This window comes from Tachysurus vachellii, chromosome 14, assembly GCF_030014155.1.
Source record: "Tachysurus vachellii isolate PV-2020 chromosome 14, HZAU_Pvac_v1, whole genome shotgun sequence".
NCBI classification, from domain to species: Eukaryota; Metazoa; Chordata; class Actinopteri; order Siluriformes; family Bagridae; genus Tachysurus; species Tachysurus vachellii.
Genome location: NC_083473.1, coordinates 11,278,779 through 11,291,372, shown reverse-complemented (window position 1 = coordinate 11,291,372; position 12,594 = coordinate 11,278,779). Strand labels below are relative to the sequence as shown.

General features: G+C 36.1%; 1 protein-coding gene across 1 annotated transcript in view; it reads left to right on the top strand.

Moving 5' to 3' along the window:
- The first annotated feature begins 2,196 nt into the window (after window positions 1-2,196).
- Window positions 2,197-12,594, top strand: part of si:dkeyp-19e1.3 (USP6 N-terminal-like protein) — a 28,157-nt gene continuing 17,759 nt past the window's right edge. The window contains exons 1-2 of the mRNA XM_060886192.1: window positions 2,197-2,539; window positions 12,212-12,284. Of these exons, the coding sequence (XP_060742175.1) occupies window positions 12,219-12,284 (66 nt within the window). The 5' untranslated portion in view covers window positions 2,197-2,539; window positions 12,212-12,218. The remainder of the gene's footprint in view (window positions 2,540-12,211; window positions 12,285-12,594) is intronic.

The window sequence follows — 12,594 nt, the reverse complement described above, 5'->3', positions numbered from 1 at the left end:
ATAAATGAATTACATAACATTCTTTGCTCACTAAAATGACTAAATGGATATAGTTTTTAAAGCTGAACCATTACTTCTTAGCTTATGGATTCTAAATAAAACAATTTCAAGTCGCTTTGTTTTGTTTTCCTGCCTTGCCTTGCCTTTTCTTGATATATGTTATGAGTTTTGACTTGCATCCCAGGTCCTGAACACATCAATTTTGATTTAGACTCTGGGAGAATTAATACATAATTCAGGCAGTCACTTCACAAATCTGACCAGAAAAAAAATCTAGTCTTTGCCTCTGTGAGCTGCTTTCCTTCTTATACTTCCCCGTAACTAAGCTATTGATGTGTAGTTGACATTTTATTTTTCCAAATAAACTGTAATTATAGATGACATTTGTTCAGGCAAGAAACTAGACACAAAGATTAGCATATACTTAGCAGTACACAGCCAGTAATGACAAAGTAGTTACTATTATTAAGATTAACACACTGCATGGGGAAGACTTCTTGGAAATGTTTCTTATTTCTCTTCTGCAAATCACTACATACTAAAAAAACAGCATACACATTTTAAAAAAATAATAAATAGAAAATAAAAAAACAGGATATTCACTTACTTTCACTGACTATATCTAGTATCTGACATCTATTAAGAGCCAAAGGTTTACATTGGCCATGAAATGACAAAATATTATGGACAAAACGTTAAGACCCATGGGACTCTGTGTATGAGGGGTCAGTTTCCACCTCTGCCCCGTGTGCCCAGAGTTCTTCTCGTGCTTTGGGGTTTTTCTCCAGGTACTCTGGTTTCCTCCCAGTTCAAAAACATGCACTAGGTAATGTAGGTTAATTGACATCTCTAAATAATAGTGTGAATGAGTGTGTGAGCAATTGTACCCTGTGATGGGTTGGCACCCCGTCCAGTGCTTTGTGCACTGAGATATTCTCCAGGTTTCCCACAACCTTGTGTTGGGTAAACAGTACAGAAAATGGATGGAAGATAAGATGCCATTAGACTTTGTTCCAGTTAGAGATTTATTTTATACACAGACATTTTTAATTGTGATTTAATTACTTCACATTCATGGTGTCGTGTTTTTTTTTGTGTGTTTGTTTTTTGTTTGTAACACAGTGATGGGTGTAGAAGGGTTTGTCCTCCGGTGCTATAACACACAGTGTCGTAGTTTCCTAACAACAATCTTTTTATTCTTAATAAAAAGACAACCCTAACATACAAAAAAAAGGCTAGATCCTTACGAAACCACCGTTATCATTTATATAATCAGAATAATTCAGTACACTGGATTCTACAGAATCCATATGAACCTAAATTCATTCCTGTTACTCATAAATAAACAATGTGCATGAAAAAATCAAAAGGTTATGCGTAAATAACCAGCAATGACAGGAGCAGGGTGTTTATTATAAAACCCTGGGGTTAGACTTATTTGAAACACTTCTTACTTTAAATTTTAGATTTCTACTTTGTGCATTATTTCTAATTATATAACACAATGTGAGTCTAATACTACAAACCAGTGTCATTAAATATCTCCTGTCTTGCTTTACACGTCTAGTCTTCACAGAAGCCCTCTTGTGGTGAAGCAGGGAACTTCAGGTAAGTTCATTAATTGCTCGTTCTGTGCAATGGTGAGTTTATTTGATGACTGAAGCCTGTCGATAAGCATTTTGTACAGGATAAGAGCTGGAGGTGATGTAAATACCTCAATTATTCCTTTAATCCTGCAAAGGATAATTCCTTTATTCCTTCATGATTAATGACTCCGGCCCCGGATAAGCGGTAGAAAATGGATGGATGGATGGATGGATGGATGGATGGATGGATGACTAATAATCACCACTAGATGGCGCTTGATGCCTTTATAAGTAGTGCCAAAGTATATTAGTATATTATTATTTCCACCAATTAATTACGGAAACATTTTTTCTCCCTCATGTTTCTAGAAATGTCTACTTTTTTCATATACATACCGTGTTGGTTTACTGTGTTGCTTCAAACGATATTTGTAACAATATTTTTTAACTCCTACCTGTATTCAGATAAATATCTTCTATCGCGACATCATTGGCTGTTAGATCATGCTTATGCAATCCGATTGTCCAGTACGCAGTCTCATGAGTACGAACTGACCAATCGTAGCGCAGGAGGCGGGACGTTTTTCCTGCATTCGCGCTACTCACATGTATGCCGGTTTTGAGTAAAGTGATGGAAAGTTTTTGTCAAGTTTTTTGGTCATAATTATATCCTAAACGGGATAAAATTGTTATCTGATACAGGTTGCTTTAGAAGCCTTCTGTGGATTAATTTGAATCTACTCATTCGGTAGCGTTAAAGAGTCGTTTGAAAGGAACCGAGTCGATGCGAGTCATCGTGCTGAATCGTGTTGGCTTTCGGTTGTTCACATGGAGTCAAGTTAGAATGGATGTGTGTCGAGTTCGTCTCACTTTCTCCTTACGTGCGCTAATAAACTATGAAAAAAGACTATTTGTGTAGCTGCCTTCGGAGTGCAGAAGATTTATACTAAACGGTAAGTGTTTTTTTTATATATATAAACATAATTACACGAGTTTATTTGCCAGACTGTTCGAACATGATGATAGTGATGGCCGAGGAGAAGACACACACACACACATACACACACACACACACACACACATACACACACACACACACACACACACATATACACACACACGATGTAAAGTTTCTTCAATGAGGGCTAACACTTTTTGAAGCTTTTGAATCACACAAAATACATTTTAAGTCAGTTCTAATAGTTTATGGAAAATATTTGCAATGGAGGTTTTTCAGGTGTTCATACTTTCATGTGTCGTTTCAGGTGTCGATACATACATATGTCGTTTCAGGTGTCGATACATACATGTGTCGTTTCAGGTGTCGATACATTTAGATGATGAACACTAGTAAATAATCTGCGTTTTAAAATGACTTCTCGCCTTTCTTCTCACTCTAACCACTACACTGATAAAACAGCAGCTTTTTTTACGTTGTGATATAAATAGTTTTTCAATTAAAAGCTGCTTCAGACACCAGACTGCCCTGTGTCGGTTGAATTGTGTTCATGGTCAGAAACAAACTGATGATTAGTGAAGTACAACAATATTCCATCAGAAATCCCATTAAAGCACCTAGTGTGTGAATGCGTTCACTAAACAGGATGCAGTGTGGTCACAGACCTGCTTCCTTCAGCTCACTAACTACAAGGGCGTGGAAGATGTCAACTTCCTATTCAGAGGCCATAACCCTGATCACAGAAACAAATCAGCTCAGGGGTTTGTCTTTTGCGTGTATTATTATTATTATTATGAGGTTTATTCATCAATATCATTTATTTTTTGACATTTCTAGTAGTAGTAAGAGAGGGATGCTCTTCATGGATTAATGAAATAAGTGATATGAAATCTCAAACATTTTCATTTGTCTCCATTGTACTGATACGATACTGAGACGAGTATTCGAAACAGTGTATTCGAAACACTGGATCGGATACTGGATCAGATTTAAGATTTACTTCTTTGTTGATCTTCTGGTGTTTTCTAGTGACATGAACATGTTATTGCTTGTCTTAAAGCATCTCTCCATCACATCTGTGATGTTCTGCTTAACTTGGCAACATCTGCCTTTAAACAGTTGTCTAAATTTTGTGTGTGTGTGTCAGAGTGTAATTTTGCTTTGTACCCTGTGTTCCAGAGATGGGCTCCTGGTTCACTGTGACACTAACTAAAATAAAGCACTTATTAAAGCTGAATGAGTTTTGTCCCAAAATTCCAACATTTCCCTTTGTGTTTGTGATCTATTATTGGGAGCATTAATGTGTGAATTGAATCCCACGGGACATTGAGCCTTTCCGCACAAGTTTTTTCTTATCATCTTGTGAAGTCATCTGGATAACAATGTTGTAGACATTTTGCCCCTTGGCCAGCCTGCTTCAGCAGTCAGGTTCTACTAGGAAGAAAGAATCTTAATACAGCAAAGTCTATGCCAAGCTTGAAGAAACAACAGTTGGATAATCCTGAGCTACCTGAAGGTTCACCATAACAAATAAGAGAAATACTAAATAGATTTTGGTGGTATACTAAAAAAACCTCTGCTTGCAGCATCTACTTTTCTTTTGACTGACTGAGCAACAGCAATGCACAAATGGTGACGCACCAATATAAACATGTCCTGGTCACTGGTACGAAGTATAACGTCCGCTCATGTTGGTTAAATGTGGAGCAACGTCTGCTTCAGATGTGGCTAAAAATGAGCTCTTACAGCTGAGAGGATGTCCAAATTAGCACAGTATTACCAGGATGGCCATGTGAATGCTTTTATTTAACGGGGATGAGTGCATTATGAGTCAGAGTCTTGCACAATCTGTCATATGTAGAAAGAACTGAATATCAGACAGAGCCTTAAACCAATGTGCAAGTGTGAAAAGCAGAACTCGCAATGTATCTGGGTTTTGGAAACAACAACTTTTTTGCCCCATGTATCAGATGTCTCAGAACTTAAGCTAAACTTTCATGTACGAAGTTTGATCTGAATGGACCTGAATCATTTTAGTTAACACTTTGATGACTGTTCTGAGAAAAGAAACAAGAACAGTTTACTGAAAACTCTACATTAGTAGAATTTTTTTTAATGCTTTTATGAATTCTTGACTTCAAATGTGTATCATTCATCTATTCGGTGACAAGACTAAGGTAAACACCATAATGTTCCCACAAACCCTCTAAAAGTAAACAAGAAGAATGATGCAGCATACATGAATAGGGCAGTTGTTTCTTGTCACTTGGACTCGTGTGCTGCTTTTGGGGGATTTCTATGAACAGCTTGACAACTAGCCGTGCGTCTCTCGTCACTCAGCAGACTGGCAGAGGCTGATGTTGCAGATCTTTACCTGCTGCACACTCCTGTAGTGTTGACCTGAAGTGTACAACAAAGGCTGGATACTTGTTCTGATAAATAAATGGAAATCTGTTTTCTACGAAACATTTATTTACATGTAGTCGTTCTATATCTTTTAAGTTCCTCGGTTATTTTTTGGAGCTTTTTGCCTTAAGCCAGATACAGTGCAGCCCTGTGCAGTTTATCACTCTCTAAACGATAACAGTTTTACTATTCACTTTATTTAAACCTAACTTTCAGCTCTTTCTTGACCTGCAGTAGCTGTGTTTTTACTTCATTATTAGATCCGTATTATCAACGATGTTATGTGATAAACTAAAACCTAAAGGTCTGTTTCCCCTTTTAACCTATTAAAAAAAAATAAACTATGATCACACATCCGGTGACTTTTTATTATAATGGGGATTTTTTGCACTATCGAAATTTCATCCATGACTGAAAAATAAATAAAATAAAAAAGCCCAGCACAAACATGTACACTTATTTTTGTTTTCCTTTTTGTTTTCCCTCAGGGGAAAATGTTATATACTGCATTTAATAATAAGCCTACTCTAGTTCTCAGTGTACTGGCTGAAGTGATTCATCCTGAGTAAAGAAATATCTGCATTTGGTTTGTGTATGTTGGAGCATTTAGTTTGTTTGGGCTTAGTGTTGCACCATTGCCTTTGTAAGGGTTACACCTAGTAGTTAAAAAATCAGTCAGGGGGAAATCCATAACAGATCTGAAACTTTGTCTAATGCTGCAGTGTTTCCTTTTTAATTTCAGGCCACAGTGTATAGTATGGGAGGTAGTGTGACTGTTGTTTCACATCTCTCTGTCTTTTGCACACACATGCTTGTAATGGGCTGTAATTGACCAAATTGCCCTTAAGTAATTCACCATCGGTAAGCTACGAATTCAGATATGATGTAGTTGATTACAGAGTTGTTAATGATAAAACACTGCAACTTTATTTAATTATTCAACATCGGCACTGGTTCTTTCTGGATATCAGCGAGATTAAAATATCTTGTGTATATTAGCTCATGCATCTCGTATCTCTCAGCCGTACACAGGCCTTCAGCCCATTCCGGACTGAATCATTAAAGCCGAGCGATATGGTGATGTAATATAGATATTTTGATAAATTCTATTGCGGTACACTTTTCCAAGAGATAACAGCTAGCTTCAGTATATTTGATAACAGATACAGACTCGGACTGAAAGCTTCTAGTTAGATGTTAATGATTTGTTGCTTCAGTTTAAAAAGGTGTTTAAAAAGGTCAGATTTTGTACAGTTTCTGTATTCACTTCTTTTCAGTGGTAACTTTTTTGTAGAAATTAAATAAAGGTGAATTATTTATTTTTTTATGAATATCATTGTTAGTATTATTCTTACCTTTTTTTTTTAAGGCTTTGTTAAGGTGTTGCAGTGAATATTTGAGAGAGGTTTGACAGGTTTGTTCAAAATGGCAATTAAAAAGGCAATTTAAAAAAAACTGCCTAGAAAAGCAGGGTTTTATTTGATAGTTTGGCCTGTTCAGTAGATATTTGTTTTTGTAGAGGAGTTTGATCATGTACAGTTCTAATGTGCATGAAAATACAATACAGTTTATTACTACTGTTCATTTTTTTTTATTTCGTGATTATTTTAAAAGGGTTCTTTCACCTATGCACTTTGGTTTTCATCTTTTCATTTGTGCAAGTGAGAAGAGAGCCAATGCACTCAGGCCTCCGCTGAGTCTGATGGAGTCTGATGGCCTCTGTGCAGGTCCAGTCAAGGTGTCACGTGTTTGGCAAGCAGGAAATCATTTCAGAGAGCTTAAATGCGGTCTGGATATTCTGGTCTACAGCAGAAGCATGACCAGATATGTGAGTTAGACCACAATCTGTATTGCTGTCGGACATTTACACTACCACAGACATAGTAGACGTTAAGTATGTGCAGAAATGATGCATGAAATCTTTGTCTACCTTTTTGAGGCCAAAGTCTCTGGCTTTAAGATATATCTGCCCATCCCATTGAGCAGTCCAGATTATGTAGAGCTTTTTTTAAATTTAAAATTTTTTATTTACTTATTTATTTTTAAGAATATTTACTTTGGATATCTTCTTATACTAACATGAAGATCCAGATTTGTACTGTTGTGCTGCCTGCTGGGATTGACCCAAGGTTTATAGTATCCTCAGAGGATGTTATGCTGGACCACAGACAATGGCCCATTGTAGGTGGCACACTCCAGAATGAGCTGAAAGAGACAAGAATAGCACAGGCAAGATCAGCTGCCTCAAAAGTCATTTAGTCTGTAGTAAAAACGTAACACGGGGTCATACAAACATGTTATGTTACATGAATGCTTAGTAGCGGGAAAAAATAGTAACACTTTCAAATTTAAATCAAGTCTCAGTATCAAACACAAGCCTGTGATCAAGTTGCAATACAGTTTCCAATATCGGCCAAAGCTGTGAGTAGCGTGCAAGCTCTTTACCACAGTGACATTCACAACACCAGATACGGAAAGTAACTACCCTTAATTTCTTACCGTATTTAACTTGTGTGCTTTTTTTCTTATTATGTATCTGTAATTTACTCGATACTTTTGACTTTTCAGTTATTGCATTAAAAGAAAAAACTACTCTCCAGTCTACTCTCTATCTCCACCACATTATCACGACATCTCTCCATAATCTTAATTTGTAACATCAGACATCTTTCACGATTTAAATTCCTACCGAATAAAAATAGTAACAGATCCTCAACACCCATCGCTCTAATGTATCTTTTCCTACATACGCCAACAGAGTTTTCCACTTCCACTGTTTTTATTTGGACATCTGCTTGTCAGTCCTAGACTAGTCTGCATGTCTGGGCTTGACGGATAAGTCATACCTAAACACAAACCTGATCCTTGTTTCTTGTTTTTTTTTCCGTTCATTCTCCCTGGATACGATTTCCTTGTAAGTTTAATGTTCAGATTGGAAAACGAAGACCTTATTGTATAACGTATGTTGTTTTGTCTGAAACTTTTACCGCGTCCCACCACTAGCCTCCACACATCCTGCTCAGGTTTATCTTTTCACAGGGACATCACATGGACAGCAGAGGAAATGTCACCTGTCCAACAGGACTGCATTTAGCCACTAATGAGCTGAGCATGTTTTTGCTTTCGTTTAGTTAGACAGAACAGGGAGTTTTAAGATCATAGGAAAGAATGTGGGCTAGGGAATGGGCTGTCCAGGTCTGGCATCTTTTTGCTTTATCCATTGGATAGTCTAGAGATTAAAAGATTATTAAACCTTGCTAGGGACCTTGCAGTACTGTTCGATATAGTGAATACGGTATTGATATGCTAGTATACAACAACAACGCTAACAAACTTACTATAGAATGTAAGGAGCATTGTAAAGTACAATCACAGGATCTATTAATAGATGGTTGTGTGTTGCTGATGTTATATGATGTTTTTTTATATATATATATATATATATATATATATATATATATATATATATATATATGTATATGTATGTGTCACATTTAACACCTTATGAATAAATATAGTTTCTGCAGCTGTATTCCAACGAGTTTGAGTGGCAGCAGATGATTTGATTTTATGTTGACCGCATAGAACATAAAGTACATGAGGCATCAGACTAACAATTTGTGTAAAATTGTACCATTACGATTTTCTGTTAAAAAAATAATAGTTCTGCATGATACATAATATAGAACACACTTTTTTTGTTGCCAGAAAAAAAAGCTTAAAAATAACTTTGATGCCACTTATTTAAGGTTTATGTAATTAAACAATCATTGAAAAAGATGTATAGTAAAATTTTCAGTTTTAAAGCTGAAAGGTTTAACAGTACAACACGTCAATTTAGCTGGCTTCAGAGTTTGTAATTTATATTAAAAAAACAAATGTCGTAAACACATCATGCAATACCCACATTTTTTTTTTAGGAAAATTTGTGTCTTAATTTGTCATTGCAACAGTATTGTTATCAGAATAAGCAAGTTTGTAAGTGATTAGCTATGTGAACCTTTTAAATTTCTTATCTATATTGATTGCTATTGGTATTTGTGATTCATATCTTGCATAGTTAAAAAAATTAGAAAAGAGGTATTTTTATGTTGTAGTGTTGTGATATTGTTTTCAGTTTAATTTCACTATCATGAGCAACATCATAACAGAGAGCTGTTTGCTCAATCAATATAACTATGATCAGCAAAGATCTTTCTGCTTATAGCCAAGTGGCCTGTTTTATAGATTCCCTGCATTTCTGTCATTTTTACACTCTCTCTCTTTCTCTCTCTCTCACTCTCACTCTCGCATCGCCATAACTCAAATCTTACAGACCAGCAAGAATCCAAATAAAGAGTTACAGCTGTGATCCTGGGAGAAAGTTGTCGTCATTTCTTCAGTAGACATTTGCTTGAGTTGACAGGTGTTGGTGCAGATGGTGGTGTAGACGCTCCATGGCGGTGCTTTTTATGGGATTGCTGAGACCACCCAGGCATGTGGCTCAGAGTAATTACTGCTATTTACAATATGTGACCTGTAAAGCTATTCTTCATTACTTTACCATCTAAAATATCTATTAAACCCAGTGCACAGTAGTGTGGACCTCAGTCAGAGGAAATCTCACTACAGGAGTTTCCATTTCCAGTTGCTTTACTGTATTGGAAGTATTTCCTTAAAGTCTAGCTTCTTTTTGAGAGTCTTTTTGATGGGTGCATACAGATGCTTGATGGTCTTTCTCATGCCTGTTTGAGAGAGTTTGAAAGAAAATGCCTTGAAATATGCTTGATTTGTCTCCATTATACAGAGACTAAATCGAACGTAAAAGTAAACACTTTACTGGAATGTTTGGACAGTGTCCCAACAATGTCATTTGCAGGCAGCACTCATATATGATGAAGGTTGATGAGCCTCACCTTTTAATACTGCTAATGCTCTAAATATCATTAGCTGTCACCCTTAAGGTCTTGTTTTAACCAATCCCTGCTTGGTCCTCTTTTACTTGGCTTCTTAGTAGGTAAGTCCCTCTTCGTTTTTAGAGATCTTCATGTAGATTGACTCAAATAAGCTTGAAAATATGTTTAAGGCAGTTTCCTGTATTGAAACCAGTGCATAAAACCAGGAGTTGGACTAGTAGCTGTGTGCCATGATCAGTTTGACTGATCGGTTTGATTGTTTGGAAGTTCTACAGAATGAACAAGTTGAACGTCACTCCAGACTTTCTGGCTGGTCAGGGTGGCATGATTGTGGTCATTAAAACAAAAGAATGAAGAATAGAACAGTGCTGATCTGATTTAGCCTAACTTTCTTTTACTAGATCTTTAACATTATGAAATTTCTATTGATTTATATTACCCTTTATTTTGGTGTGAAATATTTATTTCCATAGACTATAAAGAAAAGCCTTCTCATGGGTCTTCAGAGGTTATTTTAAATTAAGCACTGCCGTTTTGCTGGCTGTAAGTTATCAAAGCCATACAGTATGACACATAATGTATGATGAAGTATTTGTCATATCATAAGGTCTCAGATTCCTAAGATATTGATGTCATTTTTGCAGCTGTGGTTTTAGGGGAGATATCTGACAGGAGATTTCCTATTAAGCCATATACTGTGTATTGGTAAATGTGTGCTAATCAACATGGACAGTGCTTACAGGACTTTCAGACATGTGTGGGATATCTGGACTGTCTGTTTGGGAATTTGCTTGTGAGCTTGTGCAGGGTTTGGTGTGCAGTTTTAGCACCAGGAGTGAAGTGGTCTGCATTACTGAGTAGGTGAGTGATGCATGTCTGATGTAGACAACAGACGTCCAGACAAACCCAAAAATTATGTTAAAGTAGACTTTTAACTAGATTTCCCTTTGATAATAAACCGTTGTCTGGAGTTGGTGTGTTTTGATAAGTTCATATAATGTAGTCAAATGATTATGGTTAACATGTGCTTTGTTTGATGAGGATGCTGTGTATCCTCATCAAGCAAAGCACATTTTAACCATTTTAACTAACATAGAAACATCAATTAAAATGTGTGCGCTACATTACTAATCTTATGTTTCACAGTGTCCACCTCACTAATGACTACACATTATGTTATGAAAGAGTAGTCATCAGTGAGGTGGACACTGTGAAACATAAGATTAGTAATGTAGCGCACACATTGTAATTGATGTTTCTATGTTAGTTTAGCTCCTCATGCTTTGTGAAAGTTAAGTATACTTTATTTAACATAGATGCCCAGCATATATATTTTAACTGTAAACAAAAATATAACGATGACTGATATAAGAAAGTTTTTGGAAGACGAGGCTGCCTGGAGAGATTATTTCATTCAGACCCCAAAGGGACAGGCGTCCAAACAAGCTTCTTTGATTATCCAAAAGTTAGCCAAAGTCTCAAACGTTGGGATTTTTTTGGCTTACAAATGAAAAGCTGTCAGTGAAACTGTAATCTACAGGTGTAAAAATTTAATTTGCTCCACATTTCACTGACACCTTTTCTTTTGTAAGCAAAAAAAATCCCAACCCGTAGTGGCAGAATGAAGCTGTTGCAGTTACTGACTAAAATACCTAAGAAACAAAAACTATGATGAAATATTCTGCAGGTACTGTATGTAACTCTTATCGCATGAAATCACATGCTGATTTCCAGAAGTGCAAAAAATGTTTGATCATCTGCACTAAAGACAGTGACTTTTGTCTTTGTCTGTATATTTACTGATAGTCAAGTGTGACTATTTTGTACAACTCCAAATTCCAGTGTCACACTTGCTCAGTTGTTTTGTTCCAATAATACCTTCATAAATGATGTGACATCATCTTACTTGACTTCACTATATTGCGACTTTTGTATTTTGAAATTTCTGACCTTTTTCTGGCAGAACAGAATTCAATTTCTACACATTATATACATGAGAGGTGGGCGTTGTGATAAATAATCAAAAGTCTTTTCACTTAAACGCATTACCTGTATTTCCCTATATCACTTTCAAAAATTGTATTGTTGCATTTCCAAACAACAGAGATGATTCTTTTAATATGTACAAATATTCATTATTCCAAATCTATTTAAAATTACATGCAATTAAAAACAAAACAAAAGTAAATGTTTAAATTGTATCCCAATACTGGAAACATCGTAGAAACTTGTATTGTGGCATAGTTTATTGCAGTAATCTCATATATATAACCATATTATATCATCATATTGCCCAGCCCTGGTTCTCCCTGTATACGGCTAAACAAATAACCTTGAATCTTTTTTTTTTGTTGTTTCTTTCCTAGATTTGAGATGAAGAAGGACATTGACACCTTAATAGCTGAAGAACGAGCTGAGATCATCTTAAAATATGACAAGGTTTGTCAGATATCATTGTAAAGTGGTTCAGTTCAAGCCAAATTGGAAGGCAGCCATTGTAAACACATTGCTTCTGAAAGCTTCCTGTTCAGACAGGATTTTATTTAAGTGCCATTCAGGCACTGCTGCAGTTAGCAGCTCACGTTTGGGGATAAACAAACTTCTGAACAGTTCCATAGCAACCAGTGAAGTGTGAATCTATGATGATCTCATGATTACTGTTGGTGCTCGAGCAGCTGTAACACCACATCTTTACTTCCTGCTTAGCTTTTTGATAGTCAGAAGCTATTGTTTAATTATGGTTGCATTT